Source organism: Neltuma alba, unplaced genomic scaffold, assembly GCF_004799145.2.
Source record: "Neltuma alba isolate B1F8T4 unplaced genomic scaffold, ASM479914v2 tig00010189_pilon, whole genome shotgun sequence".
Classification (NCBI taxonomy): Eukaryota; Viridiplantae; Streptophyta; class Magnoliopsida; order Fabales; family Fabaceae; genus Neltuma; species Neltuma alba.
The window spans coordinates 773,480-789,213 of record NW_021635128.1 but is presented as its reverse complement, the minus strand read 5'-3'; the positions used below and the strand labels follow the sequence as shown (position 1 = coordinate 789,213).

Sequence of the window (15,734 nt, the reverse complement as noted above, 5' to 3'; positions counted from 1 at the left end):
CTTGATTAAAGCGAGGCATTCAATTCATTTAATATCATAAATTTCTAATTAAGTCTCATATCCTAATTAAAAATTTGTTAAAGGTAGAGGCCTCAATTTAGATTTAAGCATTTTAATTGAATTTAATTAGGATCTTTTCATTATTAAATGTCTTTTGACTGAAAAAAATTATTAAATGTCTCAAATTATATGTGTATTTTTATTTTAATATATATACGCACATGTATACGAGTGTCTTGCCTTCCCTAATATGTTAACTTGGCTCTATTTTTATTTTTGTTCAATACTATTGCCGCTTCATGACCATCGTCAACTTGGCTCTATTTTGCTATTGTGAGGATATGGCATCAGCACCAACCTCCTTTTCAAGACCTCAAATGGTGTAGATGTCGGGCGTGTTTGTCGAGACTCTTCCCAAGAATGTTAAAGCCTTCAATATGATGATGCTTGGCGTTGGATTATTTGGTGCAATACGAGAGACTCGCCTTGGGCTATTCTCTAGCGGCTGGTTAAAGTGTACACCTATAGTAGCATCCGAACTCTTTTTGTTTCTCATTGCCTTTGTTTTTGTTTCCACCGACTACTGAGCTTCATAGTTGCCTTTCCTAATATCTTATATAGAGCTGGGAATTCAGGCCGACCTGGTCCTACAGGATCAGTCCTACAGGGCTGACGGGTTTAAAAAGGTCATCCCTATATGGTTGAAATTTTAAAAATATCCTAATTTGCTAAGCCCGTCTCTTAATCTAACAGGCTTGGGCCGACCCACGAGCTTTTAACTAGTTTAAAGAAAAATATTATTTTTATATTTCTCATATTTTTTATCAAAAAATAAAAACAAACCAATAAAATAATTAATAAAAGATATAACTATAAATAAAATTAAGTTACAAATACAAAATATTATGATATCTAAATATCTATCAACACCTAAGAACATCTAAAACATTTATCAACAAAATAATAGCATCCAAAAATTTCATCAATAGTACAAATGTGTAATGGGGAAACATTATCATTAATTTTTGAAAATTTTATCATCACTATAATTAAGTGCTCTTTTTTCATAGCAAAAATATCATTTTTATAGGAATTTCACTTTTAAATTTCACAGTCTAACTATTATTTTATTTTGGTTTGAGAAGCATTATTATTGAAACTCGTAAATTTCTAATTTAAAATATACAATCACATCACAAGTTATATAAGTTTAAAAATACTCTCTTATCAAATATATAGAGTTTTAAAATATCAATATATATAATATAAATCAAATCATTATTAAAATCCAAATTAACCTATTTTTTAAAATTTAATCAGATAAATAATTGTCTAAAACCAAATAAATTAAACCATTATGTGAAATTTAATTTTAAAATGATAATAATAATTAAATATTTGAAATATCATTAACAATGTAAAAAAATTAATAATATGATAATTCTACAAAAAATTTTAAAAAATAAAAAAATATAACGGGGCCTTACAGAGCCAGCCCTTTCAAACCCGTTTTCTATTTGAAGAGAAAAATTTCAAAGCCTGACCTTCACAATTTTTGGACCTAAATGGGCTAACCCGACGAGCTTAGCCTATTTTCCTGACTTTAGCTGTTGAAGTCTTTTTTATATATATATTTTAACTTAGTTACTAATGAAATTATCCTTTATCAATATACTCCTCTCATCCTAAATATAAGACTATTTTTGTAGTGTAATTTACACCACAATACACTATTATAAAGGTTTTATATCTAATATGTATATGAGTATCTTCATTTAATACGGTTTCTATCTATTGGGTGATGACTAACGGGCAGCAGAAATACAAGAATTCCCACTTAGTAGTGTTCTTCACAAAGAGTACTTAACCAGAAGCATTTCTTTTGCTATGTCTTACTCGCTAGGAAGCTTCATTCGAGAAGTTGTTTCCGGCTGGTCCATTTGAGCGAGGAATATGTCAATTTCTCGCCTTTGTGCCGCCTGGTTCCATGGTCGAGCTTGCTGGAATTGTCGCTGCATGGTCCGCACCGGCTTTTTGTTTTAACTGGTTTTTATCGTTGCATCTTGTATTGGGCTTGTTCCATTGTTTTTCCAGATTTTGTTTGTTATATTTTTCTGTTGGGCCGACCTCTTTCCATGGGTTTCTGGGCTGATCTCAAATATGCCCACTGTGATGGGCCGGCCTTTCTAGGATGTAATTTTTTTAATCTTGTCTTTGAATAAAATTGTCTTTTAATGAAAAACAAACAAGGAGAATAAATCTTTTGACCAATTTTCTGTTCACACCCCATACTTAAAGCTTATTTTGTATATACTGTAGATGTCTCAATATAAGAATTTACCACTCAAAATATTACAAATTTAGTAGGGTTTAGTTTGAAGTATTTTTCTAAGTATATCTGATATTTTTGAATATTTTATGGTATGTTCAGTATTTTAAGGAACTTTTTTTTAATTGTGTCCAACGCCATAAATTATATTTTGCACATGGTGGATTCAACACCTTAAACTATTTTTTTTTCAATGCATTTAGCATCTTAAATTACTAAGCATAAAATTGTGTTAAAAAATATTTTAGAGTATTAAATGTACTTGAAAATAATATTTAAAGATATTGGATGCATTATGAAATATTTTAGGATATTGGACTTACTTGGAAAAAATATTACAAAATACTAAATGCTCATTCTTCCAATTTAATAATGAAAGTAAGGATACTTTAATTATTAAAAATTCTTTTTTTAAAGAAAAGGACCTTAATTTTTTAGAGTAATTTCAAAAATTCATAATCCTTTGCAAAGAATAACTTTTTGACTTCAGTCTTTCCAACTTTTAAATCTATATCGTCTTTAAACTACATCTATATCGTCTTTAAGCCTAGTTAAGGAATAAGGATAGAAATCCCCACTAGTGAGGGAAAAAAATTGTACTCGTAGTAAAGAATTTAAATTCATGTTTTGAGAAGATGGAAAAGTTTTTATATAGGAAAAATAGACGTTTTATAAAATCAATTGCTTATTTGTTTTGGACAACAAATATAAAAAACAAGAGGAAAATAGAGTTGTTTGGTGTGCTGAAAATCTGACTCACAAAAAGGAAAATCAAGATTTTTCATAGGCTCAATATGTTTGATTGGACAATTTTCTAATAACAGATTTTCTGGGGGCGACAATTTTCATCTACATCAAAGAAAATCGGTTCCTACCTTTTTTGAGAGCCCATTTTCCAGTGGTAGGCAAATATGAAAAACAAGTTTGCCTTTCAAAACATACGTCATTGCTCTCCTTCTTCTCCTTCTCATACTGCTTCTTCCTCTCTCTTCATTTTTTTTTTCTTTCCATCTCCTTTTCCTACTTCATCTTGATGTCCATCACCTCTTATCCTTCTTCTCGACAAACAAAATGATGATTTTCGAGCATACCTGGAGTGTTCCACACCTTCAGATAGCCACGCGGGGGTCTAGTTACGACAGCGAACTCGGATAGTATTACACAGCAAGTGCACTCTTTTGTGGAAGGGAGAGAAGTCAGAACTAGGGGTGTTCATGAAGCCCAGTTGCCCGCAATGCCTGCCCAAGCCTGCAAAAAAATGCCCAGCCTGCCCTAAAAAAAATGGCCCAAAAGAACTATTGGGCATGTTCGAGTTAGGCAAATTGTTGGGCAGGGCTGGGCATCGGGCACGGTATGTTGCCCTGCCCATTCAGCCCTGCCCGCAATAATATATATAATTTTATTTACATATATTTTATTTGCCTCATATTTATTTCCTGAATCAAACATATTGTTGCATCAATATTCAGTATTCATTATACTTATTTATTTTTGAATGATTTTAAGAGTTAGAAACTAGAAAAACAATTAAGTTTAATAAAATATACAAACAATATTTTTTTTGGTCATAGTCCACTCCTCCTAGCTACTACAAAAAGTAGTTTCATAGTATATTAATTATTAATAACAAAATTAAGGCCAAGTTGCTATTTTAATATAAAATTACATTAGATTATTTAAAGGGACATAAATAATTAGCTAATTAATGTTGTATATTAACTTGTTAGGCATGAAAGCCCGCCCTGCCCAGCCCAAACTTAATAGGGCTTTTTATAGGTAGGGCTGGGCAACGGGCTGTATTTTCCAGCTCATTCATTCTTCGAGCTGGGCATCGGGCAAGGGTCTCGCCCTGCCCAGCCCTGCCCATATACAGCCCTAGTCAGAACAGGAGGAGGAGACCAAAACACACCCATACAAAAATGATGCACTCGGCCATTTTATTAACTTCAATTTGTTTTGAAAGTAAAACTGCCTCCTTATGGTTAAGAGATAACCGTCCTTTCTTTTTATATATATATTTTTTTGCAATTTATATAAAATGGCGCATTCACCACTTAAGACCCAAATTTCCTATTTATTTGCATCAAAGTCCCAATACAAATGGGCTTAGATCCAATCCACCAAGGGTGGATTGTCCCATTTTCCTACATCTCACACTCACACTTGGTGGATTGGATGTCATGGGTCTAGTCTCTTCATCTCCACTGAAGACGTCATGACCGCGTGGGCATGACGTCTTCACTTGAGTCCTTGTACTAGAAATCCTTTTATAGGATCAGCACAAGTCATAGACTTTTATAGGATCACCACGTGTAGCTTGAATTTTAATATTATGCCACAGATGTCCTAGATTTACCTATATGCACTTTTTCATGGTAAATCTAATCCCTCTAGAGTCAGATTACCTTTCTCGTATATCTAGTGTCCACACTTACGACAACGAAATGTCATGAGGGATATGTCACAGACACTAGCATAGGTGTATATATCACAGTCAATCTTCCTTTCACCCAAATATCACTATGATATGAATCAGTCGCTTTCCTAGTATAATACCTTAGATCGCATCTATCATGACCATAGGACACATGCCAAAGTAGCAGTCACTAAAACATATCTTCGTAATATTGTCAAAGTCAAAGGACACCAACGGGAGGATAATTCCTCCCTGGGACTCACACAACAATGAAGCAGGGATCTTTCACTTGCTTCCCTTTTGCGGTTCTCCTAGCATATATGGTATGAAACACATGCTACGGTGTTACTCTTTCACTATAAGAGCATATGTCGTTTTGGACTTCTCATTAACATCGTACAAACTTAAGTCCAGGCACACTTAGTATCTAAACCCAAATTCTTCAACTCTGCTCATATCTACGACGTCGACATTGAAGAGTTTGTTATCTAGCTACAGGTATTATGGAAGTGGGATTCCAAACTTCGATCCAACATTATCTATGTGGATCTCATCTTGACTTGCTACACTTTAGTCAAGGTGACATAAAGTTTGTGTTTCTTTCCTACCATATCAGCATTCTTTGCTGTTTTACTGGTGAACACAAATGTCTCATCTTTGCTCACTCCACCTAGTTGAAATGTATTGCTCGTGTGAGAGAGCCAACCTTTTTAACTTGTATGACATACTAGACATTGTATACTTTCAGACAGACACATAAAGTGATTGGAAAAATATAATTTCATTAATGAGGTTTACATATCACACTTTACGCATGCCAAAGGCTTGAACATGTTCTTTAAAAAAAAAATTCTCCTATTGCCTTTGTCAGAGGATCTGCTACCATACATTTGGTTGAAAGGTATTGTACAGTAACAATCTTTTATGCTATATAATCTCTAACAAAATTATACTTGATGTTAATGTGCTTGGTTTTGCTGTGATACTTAGGATCTTTAGTATAGGCTATGGCTGCAGTATTGTCACAGTATAGTATCACTGGATTGGTATTCTTGTTTCCAAATCCAAGGTGTTCTATAAATCTTTTCAAACATAAAGCCTCTTGCACTGCTGCTGTGCATGCCACAAACTCAACTTCCATTGAATGTAAAGCAATGCACGTTTGCTTCTTGCTACTCCAATATATGGTGCCATTATTGAGCAAGAAGATATAACATAAAGTTGACCTTTGTTCTTCTTCATCTCCGCTTACATCAGCATCGGAGTACCTAACAAGGCAAAGATCACCTGCTTTGTAGCATGGTACATAATTGGAAGTGCCCTTTAAGTATCTCAAGATCCTCTTCACTCTTTCCAATGCTTTTTATCAGGGTTAGATTGGAATCTGCTTACCAGTCCCACTGTATAACAAATGTTTGGTCTTGTATACATCATTGTGTATATCAAACTGCCAACAACACTAGCATATAGAACTCTTTCCATCTTCTTTTTGTCAGACTCAGTTTTGTGACACATGTCAGGACTCAAGGCCACTCCATTAGCAACTGGGGTACTCATGGGATTTTAGTCTTTCATGTTAAATCACTCAAGAATCTTGTTGATGTAATTCTCTTGTGAAAGAGAGAGGATTCATTTTGAACGATTTTTTTGGGTCTTAACTCCAAGTATATACTTTGCTTCGCCCATATTTTTCATCTTAAAACTCGATGAAAGCCATTCTTTAATAGTGATCACCGAATCTAGACTATTTCCGGCCAATAGTATATCATCTACAAATAAGGATAATATAACAAAATTACCATCAAACTGCTTAATGTAGACGCAGTGGTCTTCCTCTATCATCTGAAAGTCATATGAGGTTATTGCTTTGTGAAATCTCAAATACCACTGTCTAGATGATTGTTTCAATCCATAAATGGACTTTTTAAGTTTACAAACTTTGTTCTCCTTTCCTTTTTTTTAATGAAACCTAATGGTTGTTTCATATAGATTTCTTCATCCAGATCACCATTCAGGAATGCGGATTTTACATCCATCTGATGTAATTCCAGGTCTAAACTATTTACTATTGCTAGAATAAATCTAATAGAGTTGAAACGCACAACAAGTGAGAACATATCTTCATAATCTATGCCTTCCTGTTGTGTGTATCCCTTTGCCACTAATCAAGCTTTATATTTGTCAATTGATCCATCCACTTTTCTTTTAATCTGGAGAACCTACTTGTTCTCAATGGCTTTACGCCCTTTTGGAAGATCAACTAATATCCAAACTTTGTTCTTTTTCATTGAGTCTATTTCTTCTTCCATCGCTTTCATCCATTCCTCCTTGGTAGGATTTGACAAGGCTTCTCATACAGAACGAGGCTCATCATCCCCTCCTGGAGTAACTAAGAAAGATTCACCTTCAATTTGAAAGCATCTTTTGAGAACACTTTCCCTGTTACTCTTTCTGACGGGAGCTATTTGCTTATCGTTCTTTCTTTGTTCAAGTCTCAGTGTTGACCTTTCTTGGCTCCCACTCAGATTGACACACCTAGACGATTCTGGTTTGTCAATCTGTTCTACACTGTCTTGTTCCTGTGTCTTATAAAGAGAAACAGTGCGGTCAACATCTCCTCTATTAGGAAATTCAGTCTCAATGAATGTTGCATCTCTTGATTCTATTTCAGTCACCATTCTATCTTCATTTTCACCTATGAAAACATATCCCTTTGATTGTTCAGAGTATCTTATAAAGATACATTTCTTTCCTCTAGGACCCAATTTCTCATATTTATGGGAACCGTCATGGATATACGCCGCTGACCCCCAGGATCTTAGGATGCTCAAATCTGGTTTGAGTTTTGTCTATAACTCGTAGGGTGTGGAAGCGACTGATTGGAAGGATTGCTTGAACCATCATAGACTTAACCATGTCCAGAAGAGTTCTGTTTCTTCTTTCGGCAACACCTTTTTGTTGTGAAGTGCCAGGGATAGTTAGTTGTCTAATTGTCCCTTTCTCTTCACAGAGCTGTTTGAATTGTTCAGATAAATATTCATGACCTCAATCAGTGCGTAATGCTTTAATTTTATTATCTATTTGATTCTCTATCGTTTATGTATCGTCTAAAGCACTTAAAAGCTTCAGACTTATGCGAGATCAAATAGACATGACCGTATTGTGAAAAATCATCAATGAAGGTAATAAAATACCAAGCTCCGTGTCTCGCCCTCACACTCATTGGACCGCATATGTCGGAATGAATTAATTGCAATCAATTTTCAACTCTTGTTCCCTTACCGAAAGGCTTTCTTGTTGCCTTACCAGCTAGACAATTCTCACATAGTGACATTTTCATATTCAGAATGGCACCTAACAACCCTTCTTTGACTAATTTAATCATTCTATTTTGATTAATCTGTCCTAGTCTAGCATGCCATGTGTTTATGTCAATATTACTCGAAGAAATAGCAAAGTATTTATTACTATTAAAATCACCAACAATATCCAAAACAAAAACTTTTTAAACAAGAAAGCTGAACCATAAAGGACTGAGTTGCTTAAAATGTCTGCAACTTTACCATGAAAGTTTACATTAAACCCAAACTCTAAAAGGCATAAGACAAAAACCAAGCTCTGTCGGATGTCGGGAGCGTAAAGTACATTATGGAGTATCAAAGCCTTCCTACCATGCAAAGTAAATTTACAGGTGCCCAAACCTTTAACCTCGATCCTCGCATTGTTCCCAATGTAAAACCACTTGCTTTGATACGGCAACTGACAGTACTCGATAAAGGATCCTCAATCTCTAGTTATGTGGTTTGTGGAGCCTAAGTCTATAATCCAAGAAGAAGAAATAGGTTCTATTAGAAAAACAGTACTAAAAATCTATGAAAAATGTGAATTCACATAATCCACTAATACCTTTTCGCTCTCAGCCTGTTTTGAACAGTCATATGTGAAATGACCCATTCTCTAGCAAACGAAGCATTTGACCTTCTTCAAGTCTAGCTTCTTCTTCCCATGTTTCTTTTCCTTCTTCTTGAATTGCTTCTTTCCTTTTTTGGATTGAGAACCATCCTTCTTCCCTTTCTTTTGGAACTTCTTACCCTTCTTGGAATCGAGCCTTGATTGTGAAGTGCCAGCGTCCTCAGTGTAATAAGCTTAGCCAGAGGTCTTATAAGCCTCTAAGTGTTCATCTTCTAGCTCCAAGTGCTTAGCTACATCGTTGAAAGTAATGATATTTTCATTATGGATCAGATTAACCTTCATATGCTCCCAACTAGCAGGGAGCAATCTGATAACAACCTGTACTTGCTGCTCATCAGACAAAACATGTCCAGCTTCCTTTAGTTCCCTGATCATGTTGGCCATCTCTCTCAGATGTCGCTTTATAGGATTGTTCGGCTTAAGTTTGTAGGTATCGAACTTAATCATTAACCTCCTAAGTTTAGTAGTAGAAGTACTACTAAACTTGTCCTTCAATGCTATCCACATAGCTTGTGCAGTTTTGTGCCTCTCAAATTCGCATATTATGTCATCAGCCATTGCACTCAGAAGCGTGATTCTTACTATGCTATTTTTCTTCTTGAAAACTTGGTAAGCCTCTTGGTTTCTCCTATCTTGGGCTGTATTTCCAGCTTCAGGTTCGACCATTGCAGTGGTTAAAGGTTCAACAGCATTTTATTCCTCCAAGATGTATTAGACCTTTTGGTGCCATATGTCCCAATTATCCCCGTTAAACTTTTCCCCTTTATTAAGTTTAGCAATTATGTTCTTGGTTGCCATTTTCAGTTCTGTGACAAATTTATCCCATATTATTCTATATTCTCTCTAAAAGAGAGGCGTACCATAGAACATCTCAGTTATATAGCATAGCGAAGTATACAATGTCATGTACTTATATTGTTTTTTTATCAGAAAATAATAACACTGCAAGATCCATGAGTAAGAGCATACGTTTGTATCTCCCATTACACAGATACAAGCAATAATCATTATGCTCTATCAAGAATTTTATATAAATACCTCTATGACTCTTAGAAGCCTCATCTTCTAAAAGCTCCCATTTATAAAAAGCATACAAACATTATTCACAAATAATCATATAACAATAATTTAAGTAATTTCATTAAATGAAGTAACATATTTAGTCTGTTTACAATGCATGAAACCAAAAGCTTAATATAACAAACATTAATAAAGTGAATGCAAATATTACATCATTTGATATGAACATAAAGGTAATCAAACATTGCTTTCCTTAGTTTCCTAAGTTTGCACATTTTGGTCATAAAGGAGGATACTAAATCTATAGCCCAAATCCAGTAAAACTTCCTTATGGGTTTTCCTCTAGGTCCCCCTCTAACCTTATTGCTCTTAAGTATTCCATTATGACTTTAAGGTAGAATTCGGTATTCTTCTCATCAGTCATGTATTGGACGTAACTGGCGAGGATGCCATTGATAGCTTTTATGTTTGTCAGTTTGGCCACATCTCTTTCAGCTATACTCATACCTAAAACAAGGGTACAGGGTTGATTCACCTCTTCTCCTTCCTTAACTTCAGTTTGATCGGGAAGACCAAGTGAATCATTAAAGACCAAGTGAGGTTCGGCACGGAGGGGTTCAATGGGGAATAAAGTTTACAACTCAGGTCCATAGTCCATTAAATCCTTCGGGTCTTCTTGAGGAACCTCTCAGGGTCCTCCTCAGGATCCTCATCCTCAGGCTCATATTATGGAACTCCATCATCCATGCATGAGTATTCCAGTAAACCATGTTTGATATTTTCAGTGCTACCAGAAGCCTCTTGCTTCATTTTCACATAAAACAAAATAATATAAATTATTTTGAATATTCTGGAATTTTTTTCCGCATGAAAATACCAAAAAACGCATTGAAAATACTCACAAACATATCCTTAATTGTCTCAAAAATTAGCAAATTATATATCAAAATGAAGATCTTGATTTTAGGGATTTTTAGAGACAAATCGCACCTCAAACGGAGGTCCCACACACCTACATGCGCCCCTAGGAGAATAAATTTTGTGAAAATAAAAAATTTTAAGTCCTACTCGCGCGGTCGGCATGTGAAATCCATGCACCGCCGTACAGCCCGCTGACGGCGACACATGGCAGTTCACATGTCGAGGGGGCATGCCACGTGGCTGAACGCGCCACATGGCAGTTCTGCCTCTTCCTTTTTTTTTTTAAAGGATAGACCGATTTTTTTTGTTCTCCTGGGCTCAGACCAGATTCTGGCCCAGCCAAATCTATCCCCTTCTCATTACCTTTTTTTTTAAAACAGAATTTTTTAAAAATATATATATGAGTTGGACCAATGACTGGTTGGGCTCGGTCCAGCTTTGGCCCAACCGGTTCACTTGACCCTCTTTTTTCTAAATAAAAACTTTTTTTTTGCAGCGATCAAAACGACACCGTTTTGATCACTGTCCACCATCTTCAACCTCCAGCCGGATCAACCCAACCCGGTTAGAGCGATAGGTCGGGTCTGATAGACCTATCAAACCCAAAAAATTCTCTCCTCTGTATCTTAGCCGTCTAATGTTCGTTTTTCGCTCATTTTATATCGTTTTCTTTGTTTTTGTCATCCTCTACACAATGGGATAGGTTTTGAAGCCTAAAAAATTGATTTTAAGCAAATCCAAAAATGAAAAACCAACAGCCCAAAACGATGAATGTGTGAAACGATTTTGATAGAGGCAGAGAATCAACCCAGTATATCTAATCACGAATATAAGACACAAAAACTATTATACTAAAAGTAAAATGAAGGATTTGCATAATATTGTGAAGCAAATCTCATAGCTGAATGTGTACTGGAGCAGTAAGAAAAATAAAACGCAGGCTACATACACAAATAGAGCAACAGAAAAACATAGGCCACAGATAATGCTCTGATACCAATGATGATTTTCAAGCATACCTGAAGTGTTCCACACTTTCAGATAGCCACGCGAGGATCCGGTTACGGTAGTGAACTCGGATCAGTGTTACACAGCAAGTGCACTCTTTTGTGAAAGGGAGAGAAGTCAAAACAAGAGGGAGGAAACCAAAACACACTCATACAAAAATGATGCACTCAGCTGTTTTATTAACTTCAATTTGTTTTGAAAGTAAAATTGCATCCTCACGGTTAAGAGAAAACCGTCCCTCCTTTTTATTTTTAATTTTTTTGCAATTTATATAAAATGGTGAAATTCACCAATTAAGACCCAAATTTCCTATTTATTTGCATCAAAGTCCCAATACAAATGGGTTTGGGTCCAATCCACCAAGTATGGACTGACTCATTTTCCTACACAAAATGTTTCATTAATTAAAAGCAAAAAAAAAAATTTATACTGTAAAGATGGACCCATTATTCTCAATAGATAAACAAAATATTTCTTTAATTAAAAACCATAAAAGAATCTTCCAATGGGCGAGGAGGAAAAGCGTTATGCAACAGGCGAACATGTACCTAGAAACAAATCAACACAAGTAGAACTTGCCTAGCGATTATGGCTTATATGTAAATACTTTTGAAGCCAAAGTTGTTATATATAAAAATAGACTCAATAAACTTGTTATATATAAAAGCAAGCTCAATAAACTTGTCTGAGTAGTAAAATGTGATAAAATTCAATTTTTTTTTTTTGTGAAAATTGGAATGCATCGTGCATAAATGTGAATTTATTGATACAAATTTCAAATTTACATTAATAAACTCATAGTTAAGCTTTAATCTGTGATAAGAAAATAAACAAATTCAAATTTGATACTAAAAAATTTAAATTTGCTTCAGTATATTCAAATTTGATGCAAGAAAATTCAAATATCTTGTATCAAGTTCAAATTCCATTTGCTTGCCGTTTTACTTATTCATCAGATATAACTTTATTAATCTAAATCTAGAGTAGGCAAATGACCTATCATTGAAATGCTATTTAAATCTAGTTTAATTTCTAATGAAATAAAACCCATTCAAATTTTTTTTTTATATTTATAAAGTTGTGACCAAAATTATGAACACATGTGAGAAATGTTTTTCATATTGCAAACTTGTTTTTGAAAATATCTTTTATGAAGAAAGGAAATTAATCGGAAACTAAAAAGACTGAAATTATTTTTCATATTTGACACTGTGATTTCTAAAGCAAGTGGCTTTTCATATCTTGAGGAAATGATCCTTCTCATGTTTCATAGAATGTAAGAGTTATCATACCCTATCTAATACATTAAGAGAAAGTCATTATACTTTCTAGCAAATAAATCATTGAAACAAAGGCAGTAGTTTATTACAGTAAATTTAATTATAATTAAAATAATATATTTTAATTAAAATAATCAAAATATTCTTATATAATCCTAAAAAATATTACCACTTAAATAAAAATTAAGTCATAAGTAAATGAAATTTTTATGTATAAACCCTATATAGCGGTCGAAAACAAACTTATTAAAACACACAAATATGACTTATTGCTATTTTTTCATTCTTCAATTTAAAATGATATTATTTTAAGCTAAAAAAGAAAATATGTATACTGCTCCAGTATATGTACACTATAACATGGGTCCTACATTTAGTACTTGAGGAGTGCATGTATATATATACACTCTTCTGGTCCTTAATATAGGACCTAAGTGTTGAGTAGATTTTGATTCTAAATATAAGACCTAATTCTCATACTTATTAATTTTTTCTAAATTACCCTCATGAATACTTCATCAACCATAATCAAGTAGAAGGGGAGAGAGGATATTAAAGAAGATGATTATGGTATTTTAAGAAAAATATGTCATGTTTCTTATAATTAACTAACTTACCTAACTTTCTTAATCTAATCAAATTAGTTAAATAGGTCTTATATTAAGGATCGGAGGAGTATATGTATAATGTTCATAATTTAACATGATTGACTCATCCAAAACTTTTATCAAACTGTAAGAGGATTAGATCATCAATTCAACTAGTCTGATGATCAAGCGGTGAAATTGGATTTTAATACTAAGTGAAGCATGAGATCATGCACATAGATTTATATATTTTGGCAAAAACAAGTTTGCAATTACATCATATTCCTCTACTTACTTTTGTTGATTCAAGAAGATGGTTAAGCTCAACTAATGCAACAAGAACCTTAAGTAATTAGATTAAAAAATTACAATACCAGCTCCATTTTCCTCGTAGTAGTCCCTTGAATCCACAACTCTCTCTCTCTATATATACAACTCTCTCTCTCTACACACACACACACTCATGATCTCATGCATTACATGCTAAATATTCAAAGTCAATTAGTCATGGAACGCCTTGCATTTATTCCCCTCAAGAGCATAGTCGTCTTTCTGCTCTTTATATCTCTTGTTATCCCTCTGGCATTTTCTCGAACACTTGTCGAGGTAGAAACCCCAGCCTTAGCACCTGAGGAAGAAATTCCTGACTCCCCGGTGACGGCGGCGGCTCCGCCTGAGGAGCCTGTTGCTGCTGTTTCAGACGGTGACATCCATCACCCGCTATCTTTCTTCATGCATGACATCGTCGGCGGCACGAACCCGACGGCTCGAGCGGTGACCGGAGTTGTGACGAACCCAGCTTTGAACGCACAAGTTGCCTTCGCCAAGCCCAACGGAGCAAACATTCCTCTCGACGGCGGCCTCCCACAGAACAACCAGAACGCCGGCTTCCTCAATAACAACAACCTCCCCTTCCTCACCGGCCTAAGTGGCAACACAGGGAACGTAGTCAACACTAACAACCGCAACTTTTTCGTCAACAACAATAACAACGGCGGAGCTGGTTTTCCGGTGACAAATGTGAATAACATCCCCGCCGGAATGACGCTTCAGAAACTGATGTTTGGGACAATGACTGTGTTTGACGATGAGTTAACAGAAGGCCACGAGTTGGGTTCCGGCATGGTGGGTAAAGCACAAGGCTTTTATATCGCAAGTGCTGTGGATGGCACAAGTCAAGTGCTGGCTTTCACGGCCATGTTTGAAGAGAATGGCTATGGCGATGGCATAAGTTTTTTCGGAGTTCACAGAACTCAGGTGTCCGAATCGCATCTGGCGGTGATGGGAGGGACAGGGAAGTATCTGAATGCTAAAGGGTATGCCATCGTGAAGACATTTCCGGTGACCGGCGGCGATCTGCAACATGAAGGAGATGGAGTGCAGACTCTGCTTCAAGTTACAGTGTATCTGGAGTGATAGTCTTTCTTTTTTTTTTTTTTTTTTTTTAAAGAAATTATAGTATGCCTTTTAATAAAATGAAGTTTGTGGTGTGCATGGATATTTTAAGTTTTTACTGTAATATAAGAGTTGTCTTGTGGTAGTGATCTAGTAAGTTATATAATATTGTATTTATCAGATAATGTTGTGATTTGAATAAAGAGAGAGAAGCATAATCACGTCCGTCCTTGTGTGATTATTATACTTTACATAATCTCGTCTTTGTGTAACTAAACTTATAGTCAATAATCACTTTCATAACAGAAATATTATCTTATCCATAATGATGTTTCCCACGTGGATAAAAATAAATGAGAAAGTCAATAGTTTAGTGCACACTAAATTAAAAAATTACATAAAAATGTCAGCCAATCACATTCGGCAAATTTGAGCACAGTTCAAATGAACGAAAGGAGAAGGCAGGCTCAACACAACAAAAACAAGAGAATAGAACAAGCTAACAACAAAGACTACTTGAAAAACTAACATAACAAGAAAAAAAAAAAAAAAAAACAAGCTAAGCAGTTGTCGATATGATTGTAATCCAATTCGGTTACAATTTAAGCCTTCATACTTGATCAAATTTTTGTCATTCAGTATGTTAGAACCTTATACAACATTTGTCCTTAATATAATATTTACTTTGTAATTTAATTTTTTTATTAAAGTAGCAGGAGGGAGCATATTTTATGACTATAGCTTGGTTACAGTTCAATGGATAACTAATACTCTTCTGATCTTATTTATAAGACAAAAAGAAAAAA

General features: G+C 34.8%; 1 protein-coding gene across 1 annotated transcript; it reads left to right on the top strand.

Annotated features, from left to right (window-relative positions):
- The first annotated feature begins 14,250 nt into the window (after positions 1-14,250).
- Positions 14,251-14,949, top strand: LOC114754784 (dirigent protein 10-like). The gene has a single exon (XM_028943612.1). It carries the CDS (start codon positions 14,266-14,268, stop codon positions 14,947-14,949), a length of 684 nt encoding a protein of 227 aa, XP_028799445.1. The 5' UTR covers positions 14,251-14,265.
- Positions 14,950-15,734: the final 785 nt, after the last annotated feature.

Excerpts from the sequence above, each read along its gene's own strand:
- LOC114754784 (XM_028943612.1), top strand. The coding sequence starts at position 14,266 with ATGCATGACATCGTCGGCGGCACGAACCCGACGGCTCGAGCGGTGACC.